We start from the raw sequence: 26,777 nt of genomic DNA, 5'->3' as shown, positions 1-26,777 counted from the left end.
GCTTCAGCCATTTGTATCCTTAGCTGGGGAGAAGAGGAGAGAATTTCCTCAGGCATGAAAATACACAACATGCATTTACAGGCACTCCCATTGAAATAGACCAACATAGCCTGAATATGCTAAAAAAAAAAAAGCTCATGTACTTTTTGAGCATAGAAATTCTGAGAGTACAAGTGTGAACAGGGCCAGTTATAAAGAATGATTAAGGCTGGGTTCACACTTATGCAAATTGGATGCAGGTTTCCCCACATCCAATTCGCATTACAGGAGATGTACAAACCGACTCCATTGAGAGCTGGTCACAACGCCTGTGGCTGCTGCAGAAGAGATTGTCCAGGGGTCCTGTGCATCTTTGGCTCCATTTCAGGTCCAAATTCAGGCAAAAATTTGGGCCTGAAACAGAGAGAAGAGATGCACCAGACCCTCCGGTCAGCTGCATCAGGTGTGAACCCAGCATAAAGATATTTTATCCTGAGCTTTTTTTAATTGAAGAGGTTGTAACCCCCCAAAAAAAAAAAAAAGCAACTTAAACAGCATAGCGTGTGTGCTGTCCAATTTGTCCCTTTCTGTGCTCTAAAAAACCTAGTTGATCCTGCCTGTTCCTGTACCCCCCCCCTCCCTTAGGTGAACTGACCATGGCTGCTGATCCATGATACTATTGTCAGTTCACATGCCTCCGTCATCCCACTGTGTTTAGAGTCTCTTCTCTCTCCCTCCATGCCTGTCAGCTCCTAGTGTGTGAGCAATCTCCTCCCTTACTGCCACTATTAGTAGCTGGCAGTAAAGTTATGCTGGATACACACTATACAATTATCTTTAGATACCAAAACCATATAATAGAAGGTCAAACCTAAACACTTTCAATTTGTACACAATCAGGTAGGCCCTTGTACTACATAGTTTAAGGTAACTCTAAAGGCAATCGAACAACAAAAGTTGTACAGTGTGTATCCAGCCTTAGAGTAGAATTACCACCAGCGCCTCTGTTAAACAAGGTATACTACACAGTCTAAATCAGGGCTTGACAATCCCCGGGTGCCAGGTCGCATTTGCGACTAGAATTAGCGACCTGGCGTGCCCTGCAGAAGGTGTCCTGTCATTTTTGCCTGGACTTCCGTGCACGGACTTCCGGGCCGTCCGAAAATTGAGGCCCCGGCTTTTTGGCCTACTTGAGATGACAGGCTTCCAATGGGGAACTGGCACCCTCTTGTGGAGGCCGGGAGTAATGACTGTTGTAATGACTGTTTCCACTGCCTTTTTGTTCTCAATTCATTACCATCTCCCTGTCCAGTTAGTTACCTTTGACAGGGAGTGTGGTTATTATTATTATTTATTTAATTTATTTTTTAAATGTAAAAAAAAAAAAAAAAAATTTTTTTCTTTTTTTTCCAAATATATATATATATATTTTTCCTCATCGCCATGCCACAGCCGAAGGCCCCTTTCACACGGGCTGTCTGATCAGGTCCGCCTGTCAGTTTTTCAGGCAGACCTGATCGGACCCTTGATTCTCCTCTATGAAGCAGTAATCTGCCACCATCTGATCCTGTCCACCAAAAGCAGACGAATGGTGGTTCTATTTTCTATCCATCCCATGGATCGGATCAGATGGCATCGGATGGAAAGAGACGGACAGTCTGTTTTCATCCAATTGTGCTATAGAGGAGAGTGGGGTTCTAGTCCTATTTATGTGTAAATTTAGTATCCGTTTTATTAAATAAAGCTTGGTTGTTCGTTTAAAAAAAAAAAAAAAAACTGGCTCCTAACTTTTTTAGCTGGCTCCTAGATTTCAGGAAAATTTGTCAAGCCCTGGTCTAAATTATTATTTTTTTTTAATGATGCAACCAAATACCTTATTTCAGATCTCTTCTGCGGTCACGTAACCTCCCACTGCTCTCCTCCCCCGATCTATAGACTAGAGTGGGAGGGGCTGAGCAGACAGCACAGCGGTCACATAACCTCCCGGCTGATGTCAGAGGGGAATCTCAGCCCCTCCAGCTGAAGCCCCCTTAGATCAGGGGAGGATAGTGGCGGGGGGTCATGTGACCGCACAGAGGCGATCTGAATTAAGGTATTTAGCTTCATCATTTAAAAAAAAAAAACACATTTACATTTTGTAGTTTACATCATTAGAACAGAGGGGCTGGCAGCAATCCTTGGTAACACAAATTGCTAATCAGCCAATCACAACTCCATGCCTTTAGGCATCTAGACGTGGTGAGGAGGACTTGAAGTTCAAACCGAGCAGCAGAATGAGCATTTAGTGACTTTGAACGTTGCATTGTTGCTGGTGCCAGACGGGCTCGTCTGAGTATTTAAAAAACTGCTGATCTACTGGGATTTTCACGCACAACCATTTCTAGGGTTTACAGAGCATGATCCGAAAGAGAAAATATCCAGTGAAGCGACAGTTGCTTGGATGAAAACGTCTTGATGTCAGAGGAGAACGGGCAGACTGGTTCAAGATAATAGAAAGGCAACAGTAAATCAAATAACCACTTGTTTCAACCAAGGTATGCAAGGGATACCATCTCTGAACGCACAACACATCAAAGCACATTTTGCAGCAGAAGACCACACTGGGTGCCACTCCTGTCAAGAACAAGAAACTTGGGGTACAATTCGCACAGGCTCACCAAAATTGGAAAAACATTGCCTGGTCTGATGAGTCTATTTCAGCTGTGACATTTAGATGGTAGGGTCAGAATTTAGCATAAAACATGAAAGCACGGATCCATCCTGCCTTGTATAAACGGTTCAGGCATGGAACTTCACTCCCTCAATCAACTTTGACCATTTTTTAATCCTTATTCTGCTATCATTAGTAAATAGATAGACTTTTCTATGGTATTTACTTGCTTTAACTTTTTTAAATTTCTTCAGTTGCTACGGCTAAACACATCCTCCTGCCTTCGTGCCTAAGCTAAGGGCAGATGGATTCCAGGAAGCAAATGCTACATGAATCATCTGTCCTTACTCAAGATGGCTGCAGCCAGAAATGCTAAGGGGGTTCAAGGTGATTTCTCAACAGAATAAAGCATGGAGAGACATGGATGGATGGGGGCATTTGCTTTGAATATTAAAAATTAATTAAATAACGTTTTTGGTTTGTGGTGCTCAGATGCAGTGTAGATCCTCTTTAACCCGAATATTAAAATGATGCCAAGGGAGGGGATGCATTAAAAAAGCAATCACCCAAACATAAGAGTTCAAGCACCTTTTTAGGTGCAAATTTTAAACACTTTAGTAAATCTCCCAAATCTCGCCTGCATTCCAGAGCTCCTCTGATCACAGGTGCACATTTTTTGAAAGGCTTTGACCCGTCTCCGCTGTCAAATTATCCAATGAGAGAGGCAAAAACAGCCCAGTTACTTGTTTGAGGAAGGTAAGAAATGTCAGAGAAATTGATGTCCTACATTGTGCGGCTAGAACTGGAGGGCTCCCTAGGCCATGGGCATTATTGTGAACTTTTTCATGCCAACTTTTAGGCAATGCAATTTACTTTATAAATTATACAGACCCGACAGGTGCACTTTAATAAGCACTGTTTGTACCCGACAACTGCCTGGTTAACGTACACAGGACATGCTCTGGAATCCTTAAGTGCCGTTTCACACTTATGCGATGCGGGAAGGCTGCGAATTCGCAGCCTGTTCCCGCATCGCAAACGCACCCCTGGCAGTTCACACTGCCATATGCGATACGCTGGGGGTGTCAATGAAATCTTAACGACACCCCCAGTTTGATCGCATATCGCAGTGTGATCTGTACAGTTTGCACAGGATCGGATCACACAAGTGAAGTGTGAACCACTGTGCGATCCGATCCTGATGTGGCTGCAAAAAAGGGTCCTGTGCGTCTTTGCTGCGGGTGCAGTGCGAATTTAGCCATACAAAGTGTATGGCTAAACTCGCACCGCACAGCCGATCGCATGTAATGAAGGAGCAGTGCGCTCCGACATTACATGTGATCGCCGCAGCCGCACATATGGGAACCGGCACTTACTGACTGAGAATCCTTGATATCACTGAAACAATAAAACAAGTAGACTGGCATGACATAAAACAAGGACAGTATACATCTATACATGTATAAAATTTGACTTTATTAATATGGTTGCCTGTTGATTGCATAAGTCCTTCACCTTTTATGGCAAATAGCCTGCAATTTATAGATCAGTGCTAAATATGTACACACCCTGTGTTTGATGAAATAAAGTTAAAATCCTGTGATGAACCCTAGCCGTGGATAAAAGAAGCAGAGAGAACAGAGCCCTCGACTGTCTCAGCTTATAGTTTTAACCAGACAATAGGCACAGAATACTATGAAAGTTATTCATAACTAAAGATTAAGCACAACTCCATGACAAAAATAAAAGAACACAAACTATGTTTCACCTCATACCAGGCTGACCTATACCCAGTAGCTTGAAATTCTAAAATCATTTTCCCCTACAAACTCCAGAAAGAAATTCTGAGGGAAGTAGACAGTACACATGGTCCTATTTTCTGTAGCAGGCCTTCCCCAAAAAGCATTTGGATGTGCCTGCTCATTCATACAGAAGATCGGGAAGTGGCAGCGTGCTGACAGAGGGATGTTGGAGATGCACTCTGTTTTTGCAGCAGTACTGCGTGACGGATGTACAGGAGGCTTTATCAGCCATCAAACAAAAATAAAAACCTGGCAAAACCATTTAGGCTTCCAATAGTGCCTTGAGTGAACAGCAGGCTAAAAAAGGGGTACCCTTATCTGTAAACTGGCTTGATTTAAATGTATATATTTAAGGTGCCAAGGTGTGTAAAAAAGTGCACTTATTCTTTAATTTACAGAGCCTGCACTAGACTACTGCAATAGTACTAAAGGTAATTACCCCCGGTTATTGTGCTCAGTCAATTATTTGATATACAACCACAATTCCATCTAGTGGTGGAAGTCTACCCAGGAGAGTATTTTGGATCCAGCTGTTATCCATGAGGTTATTTTTATTTCACGCTGTAGATGTAAAAAGGTCTCTGTACTGCAGTATTCGTTCTGCATATATGGAAGTTATTTGCAGTGTTGCATATTCCATCCTAGTGTCAGCTGCCCACAAAGATTAACAAGATGTCCTCATCTGTGCCGTAGCTGCTTCGAGCTTCTTCAAAGTTAGTGATGCTTGTCCGACACAATCCTGAAGGCAGATATAATGTTAAATACTATCAAATAGGGTTTCTTATTACTCATACAAAAATAGATTACAATACAAAATCAAGTTACTCACTGTCAGCATATCCTGGATTGTTGTAGAAAAGACTTCCAGAGCTTTTCTTGTAACCACAAAGTACTATAAAGTGGCCTTGATAATCGCTATTTCTGCAGAAGCATTTCTGTCCAATTGGGAGAAAACAGCAGTATTTAACACGGCTAGGACACAGATCGCATAACAGCAGAACAGCATTCACTAGTACTATGGCCACATGTCCCTGGGAAAGATGGTTTTGCAGCTCCTGTATTGTAACACTCCTGTAAACAGAGGAAATGCATAAGCATAAAACAGTATTATATCCAAATTGTTGTTGGTAATATATCCAAATAGATGTACCTTTTTTCCACATTGACACCACGAGTCTTGGCTTGTGCAAATAGCTGGTTTACTCTGTTCTCCTCTGCATCAAAGTGTTTTCTGTAGAATGACTGAACAGATTTGATATTGGTTATTATAAGACATAAAAATGAAGCAATGACAGGTTAAATTAGAAGTAAAGACAAAACCTACCTTTAAACCTACTCCCATCCCTATTCTAAAGTCTAATCTATCTAACCCTGTAAAGCAAAGACAACTATGCTTACCTGCTCTGAAGCGGCTCCAGTCTGGTTCCAGCCTGAGCTGACAGCAGTGGATTCAGTGTGTAGGAGAGGCACTATCCCCACCATGTCCATGGGTGATGCATGTCCCCAACTGTTGTCAGCTTTCTCCTGCACACAGAACCGAAGCGGCTTCAGTATAGGCAAGTGTAGCGATCTTTTCTTTACAGGGTTCAATAGATTAGGCTTAGAATGGGGTGGTTTTAGGTTTAGCCTTTACGTCAACTTTAACTATAATTCATGATCCCTGAATAGGGGCAAGAATCCTGTGACTGATCAGAATTAACACCATCACACCCCCCCCCCCCCCCAAAATACACAGATTGCGTTACAGGCAGTGTAATTCGTAAAGAGATTTCTTTTCAATGAAGGAGAAGGTAGGTGGGGGCATGTCTATCGGATAATCTTTAGTACAGCTGAGCCCAGAGACCTAAAGCTATTGCTCCCACAGTGCTGGAAGATCAAAAGCAGGAGGAAGAGGACAGGGCATACCTGCAGTGCAGATTTCTATAGAATCTAGCAGCCTGCACGCCAGGGGCCATACTTAATCACAGGTAAGTAAGGTAACTAAAGCTGGAATTTAAGTGTAAGAGCCGGTTCACACTGAGGCGACATGACTCCTTACTACTTCGGGGGCGACTTGTGCATTACCATGCACCACGACTTCGGAGCGACTTGCAGGGACTTCACATAATGGAAGTCTATACAAGTCACTCCGAGGTCGCCCCCGAAATAGTACAGGACCCTTTTTCTAAGTCGGAGCGACTTGTGTCGCTCCTATTAGAACGGGTCCTGTAGCGGTCAATGGACCGCGAGGGAGCGTGACTTGTCAGGCTGACAAATCGCCTGACAAGTCGCGATAGTGTGAACCGGCTCTTAATGCGTAACTTGTTCAATAAATATAAATAAATCACAACAATGTATTCAATATATTCATTTCACAACAAAAGAAAAAAAAAAAAGTGTACGTGTGTAAGTCAAATGATTCAGTCCATTTGCTTAACCTCCTCCCACTGCATATAAACGGCCGGGGAGCTCCATTGTTCTGAGTGAACGTTCCCATATGTCCCTCAGTATGAGCGACTGCTCGCGGCCTCGGCGGGATCCCGTGATGGCTGTGATCACAGGACACAGCCAAGACGAGATCGGGATATGGGCGCTGTGATCGGCGCTCCCGATCACATGACGGCTGTGTTCAATTAGCCTTCACAATGTAAACATACGCTTGTCTCTGTGACAGTTCTCCCCACTGAGCTCGGGGGGGGGGGGAATCTATGACAGCTTTGTGTGCAAGGATGATTTTACACACAGAGCTGTCACAGATCCCCCACAAACGTTACACCAAGCACCACTGTCACCCCTGTCCTCATAAAACATGTCAGTGTCCCATCAAATCTGCACCAGTGCACAAAACATCTGCACCAGTGCACAAAACATCTGCAATAGTGCACCAGTGTCCCACCAATAAAGAAAACATTTAAAGCGCCCCCATGCTCACGTGTAAAGGCGAACGCACACATTGGTCCCGTAAGCATACCTAAACAGCGATAGCACCACACATGAGGTATCACCACGAACGTCAGAGCAAGAGCAAAAAATTCTAGCACCAGACCACCTGTGTATCTCCAAGCTGGTAACCAATAAAGGCCTTTTAAAGCGTTGACTATGAAGATTTTCAAATATCGAAGTTTGGGGCAATTTCACTAGCATGCGCAATTTTAAAAGGTCATATGTTTGGAATCTATTTACCCAGTGCATCTCCAAATGTTATATTTTACTGAAAATGTGGGTATTATATTGTCTCTGTGTGCACTGAAATTTATTAAAATGTATTAGTGTGTAAAAAATTGTGTTTGAAAAAAAACTGCTGCACAAATACCATGCGACATAAAATTTGCAAAACCCACCATTTAATTCTCCAGGGCCTGAGACAAATGCAGGTGAGCCGCTCAGGTGAGGATCTATAATCAGGTGCAGGTCAGATCTGCAGTCTCCAGCAGTATTTTCAAACACAAAGTGATGACCACACACCGATGTAAGTGAACATGTGAGGTTTATTCACCACTGTAGATCCAAAACGACATCAAAACATCACGGACAAGGACAAAAGGTTGACGCGTTTCCAGAGTTTATTCTTGCTTACTCATAACCACTCCCTAGGGCCTCTGCTACTAAAATGTATAATGTTTGGGAGATCCAAGTCAATTTCTAGCAAAAATACAGATTTGTAAAAAAAAAAAAAAAAAAAAGCGCATGACAGGAGGTTGACAAGAAGATGGTTTTGAAACACATTCCTAGTCACAGGGGAGCATAGCAATGACAGCAGGAAGCTTTAGGCTGCAGATTCCAGACCTTGTGTTGACTCCTTCCATCCTTAGCAGCAGTGTCCTATTTCGAGCAGCCCTTACTATCCCTGGCCGGTGGCCAAGGCAGGGACTCCCACATGGACTGTCTCCATCACTGCCATATTTCTGCATTCCCCTTCTCTACGTTTGGGAGTGCACCGTTTATTTGTTTATATTGCTCAAATTTTCCTTAATCATACTGTTCTATGAGGCGTGCGTTCTTTCTGCTTTATCTAAAACTGAATGCACTTGCAAAACAGCAACAAACACCCAATATTGTTCACTGGCGACTGCTTAAAAGCCTTTAATCAGTTTAGGGTTACCCATAAATAACTCACTAGAATTATTCCTCTCATTACAGTGTGCTTCAATACCCTATATGGGTTACACTATTGATGTTTATGTACACGTATGTGTCCTAGGTGCACAAGCTTTTACGTATGAATGAATGGGCACTCAAATTTTTTTTTTTTACACTACACATTAACATCAAAAGGGAGGCAAAAAGCCTCCAGTGTGATAGTATTCTGTGGTAAGGGTTCTGGCAGACACAAACTTGGAAGTGCTCAGACCAGAGCGCCTCCGGCTTTGTCAATAGGAGAGATCAGGTATGTAATCTCTCCTTCTCACACCCCCCTTGGCATCCTTAAGTATTAGTTTGTGGCCCCTTTGAAGGAACAGCAAAGCCCAGAAACCAAGAGCGGGAAGAGTTTTGGGGGACTTCTGTTGGCTTTGAAAGTGATCAAGTGGCTTTACTGCTGCTCATACCACTTGTAAAAGAAAGCCCGAGGTACATTTTAAAACAAAGTCAGGGCTTCTATTGCTGTAGGCTTAAGTCTTTCATTATTGTCATGTGTGGTATACATTGGCAGCAAAAGGATTAGAATGAACTTTAACAAACAGACATAGTCATCACATTTTATTCATGGCATATGGGGACTTATATTGGAGTTTACCTTATCTCGTTACACTGGTGACTGGCAGCCTTTTTCTGCATCTATAAGCAGACAAAGCCTGCTTAATATATAAAAAAGTTAGACACTCATTGATGGGATCAAGTTATTACAATTAAAAAAGGTAAATTCTAATTTAGTATATGTTGTAAAATAGTCAGAACTGCCAACTATAATATACATTTTGTGAAGCTGTATTCAGATAAGATGTAGTACACTTCAGGAAACCAATTTATTCTTGCCAACAGCAGTTTCAGCAACTGCAAACATGAACTGGCTCACCAACCAACCAATCATGGCATAATTACAGTTATCAAGCCATAAAGGTCAGAGTCTATGATTCTGTAACTTTTTACTCCTAACAGTTCTCAGCCCTTTGTCTACATAGGTAAGAAGTACAAATAACGTACATTGTACTCTTTACAGCTGATAAAAGAACTTACTTGATTCTTGTATCCTTTGTCTACACCCAGTGTCTGTGTGCAGAACCAGTGTTGTACCCCAAAATGGTGCATAAGATATGCCAGGTCAATTGTCCAAATACTTTTTGTGAGGTGAAGCTTTCGCATTGCATTTTGGAACTCATCCTCATGAAGGAGATCAAGATATCTACAAGGCAAAAGCAGAGGAGAAAAGAGTAAGACAGATGAACATGATTGAAAATACAAACATCAAAACTTTTCTAACTGAAGCCTCATTCACACAACTGTAAAGTTCTTTTGGCATGCATTAAAGGAGGAGTATAGCCAAAGCTCGTTTGGCTGTACATCTATGGATCACAGGAGTGCAGTTCGTTCTGTACTCCTGTAACCAGTTTTCAGCAGAGAGCGGCTGAAATCCATAGCCCAACGAGCACGAGCTGCTGACTAACCCTAAAGCCTCGTACACACGCTACGAATTTCCGCCGACCGGTCGTCCGTCTTTTGTCCAGAGTCTTGTCTGTTGGTTGGAATGTGTTCTAGACTGCACACAAATTTTCCCGCACAACAGAATTCTACTTCAGAAGTGATGTCATGTGTTGGATTGCTTTGTATGTGTTCTTTCTCTCTGAGCATGCCCAGTCTTGCTCATAAGATTTTTTCCCCATCGAAATCTGTACTAATGAGATGAAAATCGGACGTGTTTTGACAGTCGACAAAAATTATATAGCCTGCACACCAGGATTTTTTCGGCCGAAAAGTCGGAAGGATCATACTAACAATCCGAAAATCGGCAGATCGGTCGTCAGACGAAAATTCCCGGCCGAATTTTGACTCGTGTGTATGGGCCTTTAGTTTACATGTGCTGCAGGGTGAGGGAATGACTTGGCCTGCAGCTGAATGGACTACAAAATAAAAAAAAAGTGGAAGTTCAGATACAGATGAGTTTGTAGAAAGCCCAAGCTCACCTCTAAAGCATCCCCCCCCCCATTAGGGTGCTGTAACAGTTTCTCTTTATAGCCCAAATCCTCATCTACTAATAGTTTTACCTCTATTTAGCAGGCTAAGCCTTTAGAAATATAGGCGAGCATGCAAACTTTTCTCTTTCCACCCACTATAAATTGAACAGTACCTGAATAGTCGATTGCAATGCCCAAGAACTGACATAGGGTTAAGTCTTTAGTTCATTGACATGGAGCTTACAGAGGGATTTCTACCTGGGCAGCAGGCCAATAGGACAGTGTGGGAGCATAGGAAAGGTAGGTATTCATGTAGCCTTACATGGCTCAAATTTGGGCCAATTGCTTCATAATTATCTGAAATTCAAGCCATAAGTGGCCCTATTGGCACCAGCTTTACAAAAGGCCTTTAAAAAAAAATGATAGAGCTGGATGAAAAATGAATGGCTGAACAGCAACTGCATCCAATCAGATGCAGTCACTGTCTGGGAATTCAGGTAGCTGCTGGAGACGCCCCTACTGAAATGATCTCCACTAGCTTTTAGGTCTAGTGCCAAGCAGCTACCCTGCTGCATTCTGAAAACAGGTGGTCAGCTGCTCGGCATGGGGGCTATTTAGAGACAGCATTCGATTTTGTTTTCGATTTAGTTTTGTCATAGTCAAAGTCTTCAGACTAAAATGCCATCTTAGTTTTAGTCATATTTTAAGCCCTATACACACTATTTTTTTCGTTCAACCCAGCAGGGCTTGGAAGAGCGGGAGCCGGTTGGCAGACCTTTTTCAGTCATGTCCCTTCAACAGAAGTCGGTTGAACAGCTGGCTTTACACGGGCTGAATATCAGCCAGTTTCTATTAAACCGGCCGATGCCACCCGACATCTGGCATGTTTTTACTAGGCTTTAATCAACTAAAATAGTGTTAATTTACACTGTTTAGAGATCACTTTGCATTTAATCTATGAATGCAAAGCATTCTGAATAAAAGAGAGAGAGGCGGTGCAGTAACGCCATACTCCCTACCTTGCCCATTCACAGACTGCTTTGCAATCATTGAACAAAAAGCAAAGCATTCTCTCAATGGCGCTTGTGCCCAGCAACCAACCCACTGTGTACACAATGCCAACAGGGCAACAGCCTGACACTGGACTCAGAAGCTAGTGGAGATCACTAGAAAAATGGTCCCTTCTACAGTGATTTCCAGCATCTAGAGGGATCCCACAGGTATGGAATATACATAGCTACATTGGTCCAAGCTGGACCAATGTAACTATGTGAAAATGCTATGTGGAATTCTTCGTTGATGTTTAGGTCTAGCATTAGTAGCATAGTATGTACACAGTTTTCTAACCTCACGCTTATTTTTGTGCCCTGCACATTATCACAGATACAGAGTAAAGTGTACTAATGTGAATCAGATCTCTTGCATGTAGCATGAGGGGTTAAATTAAAAAAATCTGCCAATATTTTGCTGATGTTCTGAAATCCCCGGGGAGTTACATTCTATGCTAACATCAGCTAGGAATACGAATAAAGGGGGGGGGGGGCAGGATTAGCAGCATTGCAGGCAGCATAGAAAAAAAAAAAAAAAAAAAAAAGCTTGAAATGGGATTTATTCTCCTTTCCTCTCCCAGTACTGTGACACTTATGGCGGCTATACACATTGATTAGTCTACAACCCAATCAATGACACACAGAAAAGTGGAATACTCATAGTTTCTCCATTTTTACCATGCAATTTCAAAATCTGATCAAAACTGAATTCACCAACAAAGCATTTTAGTGCCACCGATCGCAGCAACACAATTTTCCACTTCGGTTGATTGATTCAGTTTGATTGAAATGGAGTCTAAATTGATAAAAAGGGAAGGTATGCCTGTTTGATTGTTTACTGATTTGATAGAACTGCACATCGATCGGATATATAAATCGAAGCATGTATAGCCACCAGGAGTAATTGATCTACTTTGATGTGACACCTAGCAAAAACAAAATGCTGTAACATATGAAAGCATTAAAACTATTATAGTAAGGATTATTCAATAAGGCAAAAGGTAATGCAGTCATCTAAAGCAGTGTTTCTCAACTCTGGTCCTCAGGGCACACTAACAGGCCAGATTTTAAGTATTACCTTGGGGAGATGCAGACTATAATACTGCAATCACTGAGCAGCAAATGATATCACCCGTGATGTATTTTCAGTTTTCTTACAAACCTGGCCTGTTAGTGTGCCCCGAGGACCAGAGTTAAGAAACACTGATCTAAAGTAACCAAAATGTATCAATTATTGATATGATGGGTTGCTATTGGTCACTGTGCCACCATTGTCCTCACTAATCTGTTTGCCAACTCTTAACCCTACATTCATATGGGTGCATGGGGGTGGCTGCCAAATCTGACAGCTGCTGCTGGTCGCGCACAGTGTGTGCAGACTTTGCTGATGCTCACAGATGGTACTAAACGCTGCTGCCTGCACTCCCCAGCAGCAGCTGTCAGATTAGTTCTCTGTACCATTCAATGGCCAGCACTGCTGCTGTTCGCATGTCACTGCTCATCTGATAGCAGACACATAAATAGAACCCTTGACTGACCCTGGGCACAAACTATGTGTATCCCAGGTTGGCGTTTCTGCTGAAGAGAAGTTGTATTGTATCCATTGTGCTTCATACAGCCTTGTTCACAGTATACAGAGGCTGTGTTTAGCCTCCTGTGAATGCAGCAAATTATCCACACCCATGTAGCCTAAGAAATACCTTGGCTTTGTGAACAACCAAGTTTGAAAAAAGACTTCAAAACCCACAACTAGCATAATTAACCTATAAAATGAACAAATCGCAGAAGAAAACCTCAAGACCCAACTTATGTAAAAATATCTACTTTGATAGGGCTTCCATGGAAATTCTGATATATATTTATAGAAAACAATAAAAGGATGAGTGCAGGCAAAACCTAATGCTAAACCTGCTCTGTGCCACATTCTAAACCAGTTTCTCAACTCCGGTCCTCAGGGCACACTAACAGGCCAGGTTTGCAAGAAAACTGAAATACATCCCAGGTGATATCATTTGCTGCTCAGTGATTGCAGTATTCTAGTCTGCATCTCCCTAAGGTAATACTTTGGGGAGATGCAGACTCCCCAAAGTATTGGCCTGTTAGTGTACCCTGAGGAACGGAGTTGAGAAACACTGTGGCCACTGTTGCTAAACATTGTTCTAAACCTATTCTATCTAACCCTGTAAAGCAAAAATCGATGTACTTGCCTTTTCTGCACCCGATTCAGACTGGTATTCAGCGACGGAAGCTCTGTGCAGAAGAGGACCGACCCTGGCTGTGAAATCAATGAGAAGTGACGTCACCCATAGACTTACTATGGGGCTTATGTTGTCGAGTGCCTCTCCTGTACCCGCCTCCACACTGAAGCCGCTGCTAACAGCTCAGCGTGGGAACAAACCGGGAGTAGAAAGGGTAAGTACAGTGATTTTTGCTTTACAGGATTAGATAGAATATGTTTAGAATGTGGCATAGAGCAGGTTTAGCGTTAGTTAGGTTTTGCCTGGACTTATCCTTGAGTGAAAAAGAAAAAAGTGTATCTAACTCTTATGCAATGCAGTTAACTGTATAGCAAATAAATTCTTACATAAAAAGGATAAAAGACACACAAAGTTAAAAACAAAAAAGGTATACCTACTAAAATACAAGATACTCCCAAAATAAGAGGAGCGCTGAATGGAAGTTTGGTGACGAAACCAAAAATTCAGGATGCACTTGACCAAAACCAACAATGACAATTTTTTTTTTTTTTTTTAAATATATAAATGTTATTATATTATATTCAACTTTTTAAATTAATATGTATTTAAAATATGAATTGATTGTTGCCCATTATCGGCACCTTTAGCGCAAGAAAAATGCATCTCTTTAAATTCTATGTATGTCTTCAGACTGATCCGGTCTGTTGCGCTTCCGTTGTAGTGGTATTGCTTGCTGCATTTTTGGTCAGGTAAAAATCCCCCACCAAAAAAATGCACCTTCCTGTTAAAATTAATTAACCACTTAAGCCCCGGAAGATTTTACCCCCATTCCGACCAGGGGGTATTTTGCGATTCGGCACTGCGTGACTTTAACGGACAATTGCGCGGTCGTGTGACGCTGTACCTAAACGAATTTGGCATCCTTTTTTTCCCACAAACAGAGCTTTCTTTTGGTGGTATTTGATCACCTGTGCGATTTTTTGATCACGCGCTATAAACAAAAAAAGAGCGTCAATTTTGCAAAAATAGCAATATTTTTCACATTTTTTTATATGAAATTCCCCAAAAAAAAAATTTAAAAATCAAAATTTTTTTACTTTTTCGGCCAATTTGTTTTATGCTACCTATGTTTGGTAAAAAAAAAAAAAAAAAAAAAAAAAAAAAAAAAAAAAAAAAAAATCGCAAAAAGCGTATTTTGATTGGTTTGCGCAAAAGTTATCGCGTTTACTAACAAAGGGAAAGATTTCTGTCATTTTTGTTGTTTTTTTTTTTTAACGTGAATGGCGGCGATCTGCGATTTTTTTTGCGGTACTGCGACATTGGGGCGGACAGATCGGACCCTTGACTGACACTTTTGGGGTTACCAGTGACATTTCTACAGTAATCAGTGCTATATATATGCACTGTTACTGTAAAAATACACTGGTAGTGAAGGGGTTAACTTTATTTGGGAGGGAGGGGCTGTGTGTATCCCTAGGGGCGTGCTTTCTACTGTGATTGGCTGGGGCTTGAGCTGTATGGACACTGATCAACGGATCTACATACTAGATCCGAGTGATCAGTATCCTAACAGCAAGGAGAATGACAGGTGGCTTGTTTACACAAGCTGCCTGACATTCTCCCTCTCCCCCGCCGATCGCCGAGTGACCGGCGGACATCGGGTCCGCCGGTCACACGCGCGGGGGGGGGGGGGGGGGGGGTCCGTGACCACGCGGGGGCGCGCGCGCTCGCTCCCTAGACCCTCACAAGCTAGTGACGTAGCCCTACGTCACTTTGCCTGTGAGGGGCTGACTGCCGACGTAGATCGGCGTTAGGCAGTCGGCAAGTGGTTAAAAACGCAGCAACACCTATTACGCACCAGTGTTACATTTTTGATGCAGTTTTTGGGTCACATGACCTATGAAAGTACAAAAAAAAATTGTGGTAAAAATCGCAACAAAATTGCGTGCATATGTTTTTGCCACTGAAAAGTTGGTACATCTTTACCCAGGGCTTAACAAACCCCAGGCCACATTGGCGACTGGAATTAGTGGCCTGGCGCTTGGGCTACATCGCAGCAGGTTTCTTGTTCCAAGCCGGATGCCGCAGCTTTGCAGCTCCCTGGAGACAGACAGAGGCAGTGGTTGCTCTGTTCGGGGTTTGACTGCACTCATCCGGAGGACATGGATGCTGTGCAAGGGCATGACAAGCGTGAGCAGGTGAGTGAGCTGTCATTGGTGATGAGCAGGGTCACTGTGCACCTGAGCATAGGGGGGAGAAGAGTGAAGGAGAGGTCCTCTGATTTCACCCCCCCCCCCCCATCTCTATACATTACCCTGATTCCCCCCCCCCCCCATCTCTATACTTTACCCTTATCCCCCCCCCCGTCTCTACTATACATTACTCCGATCCCCCCCATCTCTATACATTACTCAGATCTTCCATCTCTATATGTTAATCTGCCCCCTGGGGGGGGGGGGGCACATTGGGCTACATTGCAGCAGGTTTTGTCCCCATGAGGCTCCCGCCCGCGAGGACTAAGATGCCGCCCTGGCCGCTAATTGAGGCCGCGTCTTTGCGGCCTGCTGGAGCAAGATGCTTGCATTGGGGAACTGACACCCTCTTGCGGTGGCCAGGGCTGTGACAAGCAGTTACTGTTGGCACTGAGGGTTTCCCCTGCCTGTTCCCACTGCCCACCCATCTCCTTCCTAAGCAAAGAAGAGGTTGAAAGTGTTGCGGGCTTGACCTGTCCTTAACGGTGAGTGGACAGGGAGTGTGGGGCAGCTGGTTGGAACAGCCTCAGTTCCATTTACACCCCCACAAAGATGGAAACAGTTTATTTTTTCATTAAAAATGTTTTTATTGTTTTTCATTCTCTCCCTGTCACGCCAAAGGCCCCCTTCACATGGGCTGTCCGAGCAGTTTTTCAGGCAGACCTGATAAGACCCTCCAGTCTCCTCTATGGAGTGGCGGATATCAGCGGACAAATGTCCGCTGACACCTGCCACTATCTGATCCTGTTCGCCAAAAGCAGATGGATGGTGCTCCTATTTACCAGCCGTCTGGCAAATCGAATTACATCGGATGGAAATGGACAGGCGATCCATTTTCATACAATTTTTCCATAGAGGAGAGCAGGACTGTGTCCGTGCTCACTCTGCATAGCGGAGGGGACAGGACCAGTCATCCGCCTGCTCAGTGGGGATTAACAGAGAAATCCCCACTGAGCAAGCAGATTCTGCTTAGCGGAAGCCCCCATTTGAAAGGGGCTAAGGTAGCATGAGTTACTGGATCTCCTATGGCGCCCCCCCACCTAACTGCATTGTGCTTCCATAGTGAGCCACTGCCCATCACACCATCAAGCCAAGTACACAAAGGCCAAATGCCGGACAATTTCAGCTGGTTCAATAAACACTGACCGCCAAATGTTCATGTGCTTATATGCATGGCTTAGATGTTTATACGACTTGATTAATCAACAACCAATCAATGAAAATAGTTGTCAATTATTTTCATGATCGATTAGTTGGTTAGCCGATTAGTTGGCCTGCATACAGAATGCATTTATTTACATATCAGGAAATACAATGCAGCACACATACACTCAGAGTCAGTACACCCTCCATAAATGTCAGTATACGCAGTGCAGCCCACATACAGCTCAGTACACCCTCCATACCTGTCAGTATACACAGTGCCACACACATACAGCTGTGAGCCGCCGCCAACAGATCTCCTCCTCCTCTCTGCAGGGATGCAAGAGGAGAGAGAGATTGTCTGCTCCTCCTCCTACCGCTCCTTCTCCTCCTGGGTCTGCCCCGCCCACACTCTGGGGATGTGTGGGTGGGAAGTTAAACCCAAAGGAGAAAAGATGCGGACGGCATGTGACAGAGCCTCCATCCTGGGGCGAGTAAGCTCACTCTCTCTCCTGCCTCCCTGTATATAAAACAAACGTAAGAGGGTCTCTGTGGGAGGGACGCCGTGCGCACCCTGATGTAAGGGAGGGACGCCGTGCGCACCCTGATGTAAGGGAGGGACGCCGTGCGCACCCTGATGTAAGGGAGGGACGCCGAGCGCACCCTGATGTAAGGGAGGGACGCCGAGCGCACCCTGATGTAAGGGAGCTCTGTGCAGACCTTAAAGTAATGGGGGGGCTCTGTGCGGACTCTGATGTAAGGGGCCTCTGTGCTGACTGTGATGCAAGGATATGTTCAGACTCTGATGTAAGGGAGCAGGGGTGGGAGGAGCTGGAGATCTGCACAGTAAGCAGAGATTAAAAAGGGGGGACATGATTCCTAGGTGCACTGTAATCATTACAGTGCAGACCCCTTTATATCAGTGTCCCCTGTACATTAGACCTACTCTGAATATACAGTCACCAGCCGTCCCCGCAGATCCACCACCCACTCCCTGAAAACATTGGCTGCTCAGTCTAAAATGCCCAGGCCTATTTTTTTGTCCCAGTCTGGGCCTGGCACCAATACCGGTATCGGTGCAACACTAGTATATATTTCTTTTATCTGTTATTAGAGTAGATTAGATATTTTGTTCCCTCACAACATAGCTACAAATTCTGGATGGACCCTCTGCACACTGCTACACCCTTTCCAGCAAACTATACAATGAAAAACAGGGATATTTAGTTCACATATAGTCCATCAAGAATTTGCAGTGTTAATATGTGGTCACACCCCTTTAGCACCTGATAGTTTAAATACATGTACAAGCTATTGGGATTTAAGCACAGGTATATCTTTTCTCTGTTGTAACACAGGTCAGCTGACCAGACCTGAATCTAGCAGCTCTCCCCCATCTTGTATGTGAGGAGGATCCGCGCTTAGGATATATTAGAATCTTGTGTCCATTTCCCCACCATAGCATTTGCATTGGCAAAGAAGTGTAGGACTGGCCATAAGAGGGATTACTTTGACGCAGTTGGCCAGCTTAAACATGCATTACAATACGTGTGAACTAAAATTCCTGTTTTCCATTGCATAGATTCCTGGAAAGGGTGTATAGAGGGTCCATCCAGAATTTGTAGTGTTAATATGTGGTCCCACCCCTTTGGCACCTGAGAGTTTAAATACATGTACAAGTTATTGGGTTTGGAGCACAGGTATATCTTTTCTAAGCATATGGTTGGTTATTTGTATTTACCACTGTATAGAGATATTTAAGACTAAATTGTCTTATTTAAACTTTACATAATACCTAAATTATACACCACACTTTGGCCCCTTTCACACGGGTGTTCCGTATGTCCGTATATCACCCCATCCGTTTGCAGGTGATATTACGGACATAATGCATGTCAATGGGATGACCATCAGCTGACATCCGATTTGCGTCCTTTTAGTTCTGTTCCGTTTTTTGGAACGGAACAGAACCCTATTTTTCTTTTAAAAAACGTAAAGGATGCAAAATCAGATGTCAGTGGTGTCATCCGTAATCCCCATAGACATGCATTATGTCCGTATATCATCCGCAAACGGATGGGATGATATGCGGACATATGGAGCGGACAACACAAGTGTCATCCGTGTCCGTGAAAAAAAAAGTGCCGGAGCGGATCGCAATACCATTCGCTCCCGTGTAAAAGAAGCCTTTGAGTTTTATTTTATCCGATTAATCGAAACAATAAAGCGGCCAGCTAATCGATGAAAATAATCATTAGTTGCAGCCCTATATGCATGGCTTGTATAGTTGGTACATCGTCATCCAGTCTTCCTGTAGATTTAACCTGTTGTGAGTAGTGCTTGAATATTCACATGCAGACCACTACCAGGACCATGAGACCTTATTTGCATGGCTTAGATGTCACTCCAAATAGTTAGGAACCCAAGAAGCAGGTGACTGACCAAAGCAGAGGCAAATATAAAATAGTCCCCTCACTAAAATCACAAAGGCTTCATACTAGATGTAAAAGTAATAGTCCATCAATCATAAAAGAACATGGAGAGCACCACCACTGATCAAATGGCAGAAAGACTGACGTCTGACCGGTTTCCTTGGTGAGCCAACTTCCTCAGGGACTGCCTATAGCCCTATAAAAATAGGTATTTTTCCAGAAATTGCACCTTAGTTTTGTATGTTTGAGTCCTGGAATTTCTAATATAAAAATCTTACAACTAGAATAACTTACTGTAGCACCATACGCGCACACGCCAAGCCACAATCCCAGTGATAAGACTGCTGGATGAGAGGAACCTTCAGCTGGACATCGTCACCTAGAACAAAACAGAACTTGATTTTTTTTGTACAGTGACTCATCTTAGGACTTACATGGATGTAAAAACACACTTTCAACTATTTATGAATCTGAACACAGCTGCATTGTTTTCAATGAAGGAATTCACTTAGGTGCAAACAATGTGCGCTGCATTCAGATTTGTAACACTAAATTCAAAAATCCCCATCTGAGGACATGCGAATACATGTATACCATTATGCAGGTACTTTTGTTCTATTAACCACTTCCTACCCAAGGATGTGCCCATACGTCCTTGAGTTTAGTGGTTATGCCGGGATGATGCCTGCACTTACAGGCATCATCCTGGTACTGTTATTTTCAGGCAGCGATTCTCTACAAAGCAGAAGTGATCTGGGTGGCTAATTAGCCACTCGATCAATTCCGCGGGTGGTGGAAGGGGGTCCCACCCCCCTCCAGCAAACGCCTCTCCGGTCCCATCACGGAAGCCGGGATCGATACGGCCGACAGCGATGGCTGCCTGGGACAGAGAGAGGAACTGACGTTGTTCCCCTCTCTCTCTAACCTTGGAAACCGGGAGTGAAGAGTATGCATCACTTCCAGTTCCTCCCCTTTGTTTACCTGGACACCAAAGGCCAAAGAAGCAGCCGATCAACCAATGAGCTGCATAGGGGGGCCAGAGGAGAAACTTAGGGTCTAATAGACCCCACATCTCTCCATAAAGAGGACCAGTCACAGCCCATGCTATCACAAGGGATGTGGTTCATCCCTTGTGATAGCAATAAAGTTTGTACAAAAAAAAAAAAATATTTTTGTAAAAATAAATAATTAAATAAAATAAATAATAATAATAAAAAATTAAGGCACCCCCGCCCCACCATGCTTACGTGCAAATGCGAACGGATAGGTTTGAAAAAACACTGTGCAAATACCGTGTGACATAAATTGCAACAAACACCATTTTATTCTATAGGGTCTCTAAAAAAAAAAAAAAAAAAAAAAAAAAAATGTATACAATGTTTGTGGCTTCCAAGTAATTTTCTAGCAAAAAAAAAAAAGTAGACTTTTACATGTAGGAGCGAAGTGTCAGAATAGGCTCGGGAAGGAGGTGGTTAAAGATGGGTAACATTTTACGGCTGTGTTATGGCCACTTGAATAAGGCCATATAGCGCACGTCTGATATATCCTAATTTTAAAGAATAATAAATATGTTCTACTTCCTGCTCTGTGCAGTGGTTTTGCACAGAGCAGCCTCTCCTTGGGTCCCCCACCAGCGCTCCTTACTCCGCTCTCTAGCTGGAGCCCCCACAGCAAGCAGCTTGCTCTGGGTGCACCCAAGGAGGAGTTGCTCCCGACTCACAGCTGTGTGTCCATTCCCACACAGAGCCGCAGCTCAGCCCTGCTCCCTCAGTCTCCTGACTGGCTTTGATTGACAGCAGCGGAAACCAATGGCTCCTGCCAAAATCCAATCAGGATTGCGAGTCCCTGGAGAGGAAAGGCTCTCATGAACATCGCTGGATTGAGAGGGGGGGCACAGGTAAGTATTGGGGGAGGGGGGGCTAATGCACGCAAAAGGCTTTTTACCTTCATGCATAGAATACATGAAGGTAAAAAAAAAACCTTGTGACTTTACAACCACTTTAGAAGCTTTATTCACACGGCCATAAAAATGTTACTGATGATGTTAGACATTTTTAGAAGAAAAGTTCCTGCACAATGATCAGTATAATACTTGTGTATAGATACGTTTAAATGGGTGTATACATAATTAATCCCCTATGTTTAGACTTAACCGCTTAGTGACCACCCAATGTACATTTACTGTGGCAGGGCAGCCGCTGTGCACTGGATCACATATCTGGTGTATTAATCAGGGCTTCCAGGTAGTGATTTGTTACAGCACAAGGCGATCAGTGGGTCCCAGCCAATGATTGATTGTCGGCACCCTCTGATCGGCTCAGTGATTCACGGAAGAGAGCTTTTAGTAAACACAGAGCTCTGTACATGGACAGCCAAACTGTTTTCAAATTACCTGCAAAGCAGTGAAACAACAAGAGTAATAGTGCCGGTTCACACTAGGGCGACCTGTGAGGCAACCTGGTCGCCTCACAGGTCGCCTCCCATAGGGAAGCTGCGGACCCGTTCTAATAGGAGCGACACAAGTCGCTCCGACCTAGAAAAAGGGTCCGGAGCTTCCTTGGGGCGACCCGGAGGCGACAGCCATAGACTTCAATGTTATGAAGTCCGTGGCGGCCGCTCTGAGGTAGCGGTGCGCTGCTCGCACCGCGACCTCCGAGGTCGCGGTGCGAAGTAGCGTCGCTGCAGTGTGAACCGGCGCATAGCGGCACATATTACACATCGTTAAGCACACAGTTAACCCCTTAATTGCCCTAGATCAGTATTGCTCAACCTTTTTTCAGTCAAGGCACATTTTAAAATTATGGAAAGTCTCGAGGCACCCCATTCTAAAATGCGGAAAACTATTCTAATAGATTCACATAATGCAGCAACATCCACCCATAGGACGCTTAAGGTTAGAGATGATTTATTCTTTCAAATCCAATACACTTTTGCACACTGGTACTGACTAGTATGCCAATGTTTCTCTTCTCCCTCAGCTAATGTGACACCAGCGCTGACAGAGACAGGCCATTGGTTTTTAGGACGTCAGCAGCTAGAAGGTCATAATAGTGCACAATGAAAACCTGTGGCTTTGTGTAATTAAAAGGAAGGCTTCATCCAACTGCTGGCTTGTATACAATTTTGGGGCAATTATTAGGCGTTTTGCTAAGGCACCCCAGGGTGCCTGGGCACTCTGGTTGAAAAAGGCTGTCCTAGATGTTAACCCCTTCCCAACCAGTATCATTAGTACAGTGACAGTGTATAGGATTAGCACTGATCACTGTACTGGTGTCACTGGTGAGGTCAGAGACAGTTCTCACTCAGCATCAGATTTTTTATTTTTCTCAGATTTTTGGTCTTATTACATAGTATCAAATGTTTGGTATTGGCTTAAACTAAGCGAAACATGTAGGGCAGCTGGGATTCAATCTAATATTTATCTACTCTGTACAAGACGACCGTTAGAGACGGGTACCATTCCTCTCTTTGGCCGCCTTATGAACATAGGGTATTTTGTAACATTTGTGATTACTATATGTGACTGTTGTTACATACATTAATATTTGATAGGCTATGCGATGTGTATACTGTTTTTAGGCTTTATCGCCTCATTGCACTATATGTACATTATATGTTGACCTTTTTACCTTTTTCTTTTGTGTATTTTGTCTTATATGCTCTTGTGAATCCTTCAATAAGGTATACAATTTTAATACTGGTGCCTATAAAGTCCTTTTCCATTCTCCCTTATTACATAGTAGGTGAGGTTGAATAATGACAATAGTCCATCCAGTTCAACCTGTGTAGGTGTGTGTGGCTGTAATCATCTCGCATAGCCCTGAATGTTCTGATCCTTGAGATGTACGTCTAAGAGTCTTTTGAAAGCCACCATACTTCCCGCAGAAACCACCTCTTGTGTTAGAGAACTCCACAATCTTGTAGCCCTAACAGTAAAGAACCCCCCACACTGCCTGAGGTTAAAACGCTTCTCCTCTAATCGCATTGTATGTCCTCGAGTCCTCATGCAATCCCTTCGACTGAATAGCTTTTTTTCTATGCCGAGATCCCCATTGAGATATTTATAAATTGCCATCATGTACCCCCTCATGCGTCTCTTCTTATTAAGTTTATATAATGATAAACCCAGTAGGGATCAAATACCACCAAAAGAAAGCCCTCTTTTTGTAAAGCAAAAAAAATACAAATGTAATTTGCATACAGTGTTGCGTGACTGCGCAATTTTCAGTTAAAGTAGCACAGTGCTGAATAGCAAAAAATGGCCTGGTCATGAAAGGGGTAAAACCTTCTAGAGGGCAAGTGGTTACTTTATGTGCTTAAAAAAAACACGTATACAGGCGTTTATGGCCGTATAGCGGAATTTTGGATTCTGTGTTACGGATCTGAACGCAGTACAGGTTTACACACCTGTGTGAATGGCAACATTAGGAACAACGCAGCTGCATTCAGATGCACGATTAAAAAAACCAAACACTTGTATATGCGTTTTTTTTTTTATGGCGCGTGAGGGAAGCCTATTCTTGTATCAGTTTAATTTCTATGAACCAATCAAGTTTATTCATGGAGAACAGAAGAGAAACACAGCAAAGTTGCAAGGCAAAAATCACAGTGTGGCCCTGGACCGCTCCCCAAATATCAGAGATACAACTAGAAAAATTGTCATAATCCGGGGTATTTAGGAAGTCTAGATCAACTGTACATGGCAACCAATCAGCTGCCATCTTCAGCTTGTTCAGCTGAGCTTTGAAGATGAAAGCTAGGAGATGATTGGCTGCCATGCACAGCTGCTCCAGGTTTGATAGGCTCCCCTCTATATAGAATGGTGTTTTGGAGGGGGGAGTGTGCAGTCCACAGGACGTCCCAGCTCCCCTTCAGCACACAGTTGCTATGGGTGAGTGCCATGATAATACACAATGACCTGGTGTGTGAGGGGAACACGCAGCCCGGATAATGTACACATTACTGACGGTTGTCTGTGCAGTCCGCTGTAGCCGCAGAGCGCTGGGCGGCCTGCCCACCATCACTTTCTCCATTCCCTGGACTCTTCATGACCGTGTCCTCGCCTCCCGGAACATCCGGGCTTCCCTCATACCGAACTCCGTCCACCGGGTCCCCTTCAGGCGTATCCGGGGCGGAGCTACGCACGCACTCCGGAATCCCCAGTCTGGCCTGGTGTGTTCTTGGGCTACGCCATAAGATGGGGCGTGACTAGGCGTGAGGCGGGCGGGGAGTTTCAAGTCCTGGGGCGGTTCTACGCGGAGGCGAGCGTGGTGTTTCAGGCTTTGGGGCGGGGCTAGGCTCCGGTGGGCGGGGAATTCATGTTCTGACACTGTTGCGGTAGTAAAGCTGGTGATCTGTTTAGTACAGGGAAGCGTGCTCCATGCTTTCGCTGCCAGAGCCATTTTTTTGCGCACGCACACATTTAACCACTTAAGCCCCGGAAGATTTTATCCCCTTCCTGACCAGGGGGTATTTTTTTGCGATTCCTCACTGCGTGACTTTAACGGACAATTGCGCGGTCGTGCGACGCTGTACCTAAACGAATTTGACGTCCTTTTTTTCCCACAAACAGAGCTTTCTTTTGGTAGTATTTGATCACCTGTGCGATTTTTTGATCATGCGCTATAAACAAAAAAAGAGCGTCAATTTTGCAAAAATAATATATTTCACATTTTTTTATATGGAATTTCCCCCCCCCCCCCCCCCCAAAAAATGTAAAAATGAAAATTTTTTAACATTTTAGGCCAATTTGTTTTCTGCTACATATGTTTGGTAAAAAAAAATTGCAATAAGCGTATTTTGATTGGTTTGCGCAAAAGTTATTGCATTTACTAACTAAGGCAAAGATTTCTGTCATTTTTGGTGGGTTTTTATTTAACGAGTAATGGCGGCGATCTGTGTTTTTTTTTTGCGGGACTGCAACATTGCGGCGGACAAATCGGACCCTTGACTGACATTTTTGACACTTTTGGGGGTACCAGTGACATTACTACAGTAATCAGTGCTATACATATGCACAGTTACTGTAAAAAATTACACTGGCAGGGAAGGGGTTAACTTTATTGGTGAAGCAGGGGTTAAGTGTGTCCCTAGGGGTGTGATTCTAACTGTAAAGGGGTGTGGCTAGTGATGTAACCACAGAGACATACGATCCTACATAGCAGGATTGTATGATCTCTGCTGTTACACCAGGGAGAATGACAGGCAACTTTGTTTACATCAGCCACCTGTCTTTCTCCCTCTCCACTGGGAGAGCGCGAGTGACCGGCGGACATGGGGTCTGCGGTCACACGTGCGGACTTGTTAGGGAACCAGCGGGGGCGGAAGCGCCTCCGGCGGAGCGCGCTCGCCCCCTAGAGGCTCTCAGGCTGGCGACGTAGTACTACGTCACTTTGCCTGTATGGGGCTGACCACCGGCGGTAAATAGTCGTGCGGCGTTCGGCAAGTGGTTAACCACGTAAGGACCAGGCCTATTTCTGACACTTGTTGCTTACAAGTTAAAATCAGTATTTTTTGCTAGAAAATTACTTAGAACCCCCAAACATTCTTCATTTTTTTTTAGCAGAGACCCCAGAGAATAAAATGGAGATCGTTGCAATACTTTGTCACATTGTATTTAAGCAGCGGTCTTACAAACGCAATTGTTTTTTTTTAAATACATTTTTTTTAAATTAAAAAATAAGAAAACAGTAAAAGTTAGCTCAATTTTTTCTATAATGTAAAAGATAATGCAGCGCCAAGTAAATAGATACCTAACATATCATGCTTCTAAACTGCACACACTCGTTGAATGGTAACAAACAATGGTACTTAAAAATCTCCATAGGTGGCGCTTTAAATTTCTACAGGTTACCAGTTTAGAGTTACAGAGGAGTTCTAGTGCTAGAATTATGCGCTCACTCAAACAATCACTGCGATACCTCACACATGTGGTTTGAACACCATTTACTAGGGGTGTTGAATTTAAAGCGGAGTTCCGGGCACAGAAATGAATTTTCAACAAACATACCCCCGGGACAGTCAGGGCTAGTACATTCCACAATGGCTAGCCTCTGATCTGTCCCGGTTCGCACTTACCTTTTAGAAGAAATACTTACTTATAAAATTTCTTCCACAGCGTTTCCATCTCTCTTGTGGGCAGCTGAAGCCGGCGCGGTCCTCTTCAGCGTCTTCTTCCACGTCT

General features: G+C 43.7%; 1 protein-coding gene across 1 annotated transcript; it reads right to left on the bottom strand.

Moving 5' to 3' along the window:
- Positions 1 to 5,040: 5,040 nt before the first annotated feature.
- Positions 5,041 to 24,806, bottom strand: GUCD1 (guanylyl cyclase domain containing 1). The gene is made up of 6 exons (XM_082245620.1): positions 24,562 to 24,806; positions 19,889 to 19,973; positions 9,586 to 9,751; positions 5,582 to 5,673; positions 5,261 to 5,502; positions 5,041 to 5,170 (listed from the first exon to the last, which is right to left on the bottom strand). Exons 1-6 carry the CDS (start codon positions 24,641 to 24,643, stop codon positions 5,079 to 5,081), a joined length of 759 nt encoding a protein of 252 aa, XP_082101746.1. The 5' UTR covers positions 24,644 to 24,806; the 3' UTR covers positions 5,041 to 5,078.
- Between the last annotated feature and the right edge of the window lie 1,971 nt (positions 24,807 to 26,777).

This window comes from Pelophylax lessonae (assembly GCF_965119305.1).
Source record: "Pelophylax lessonae genome assembly, chromosome: 1".
Taxonomy (NCBI): domain Eukaryota; kingdom Metazoa; phylum Chordata; class Amphibia; order Anura; family Ranidae; genus Pelophylax; species Pelophylax lessonae.
Note: the sequence above shows the minus strand (reverse complement) of the source record. Positions and strands in the feature narration are given on the sequence as shown.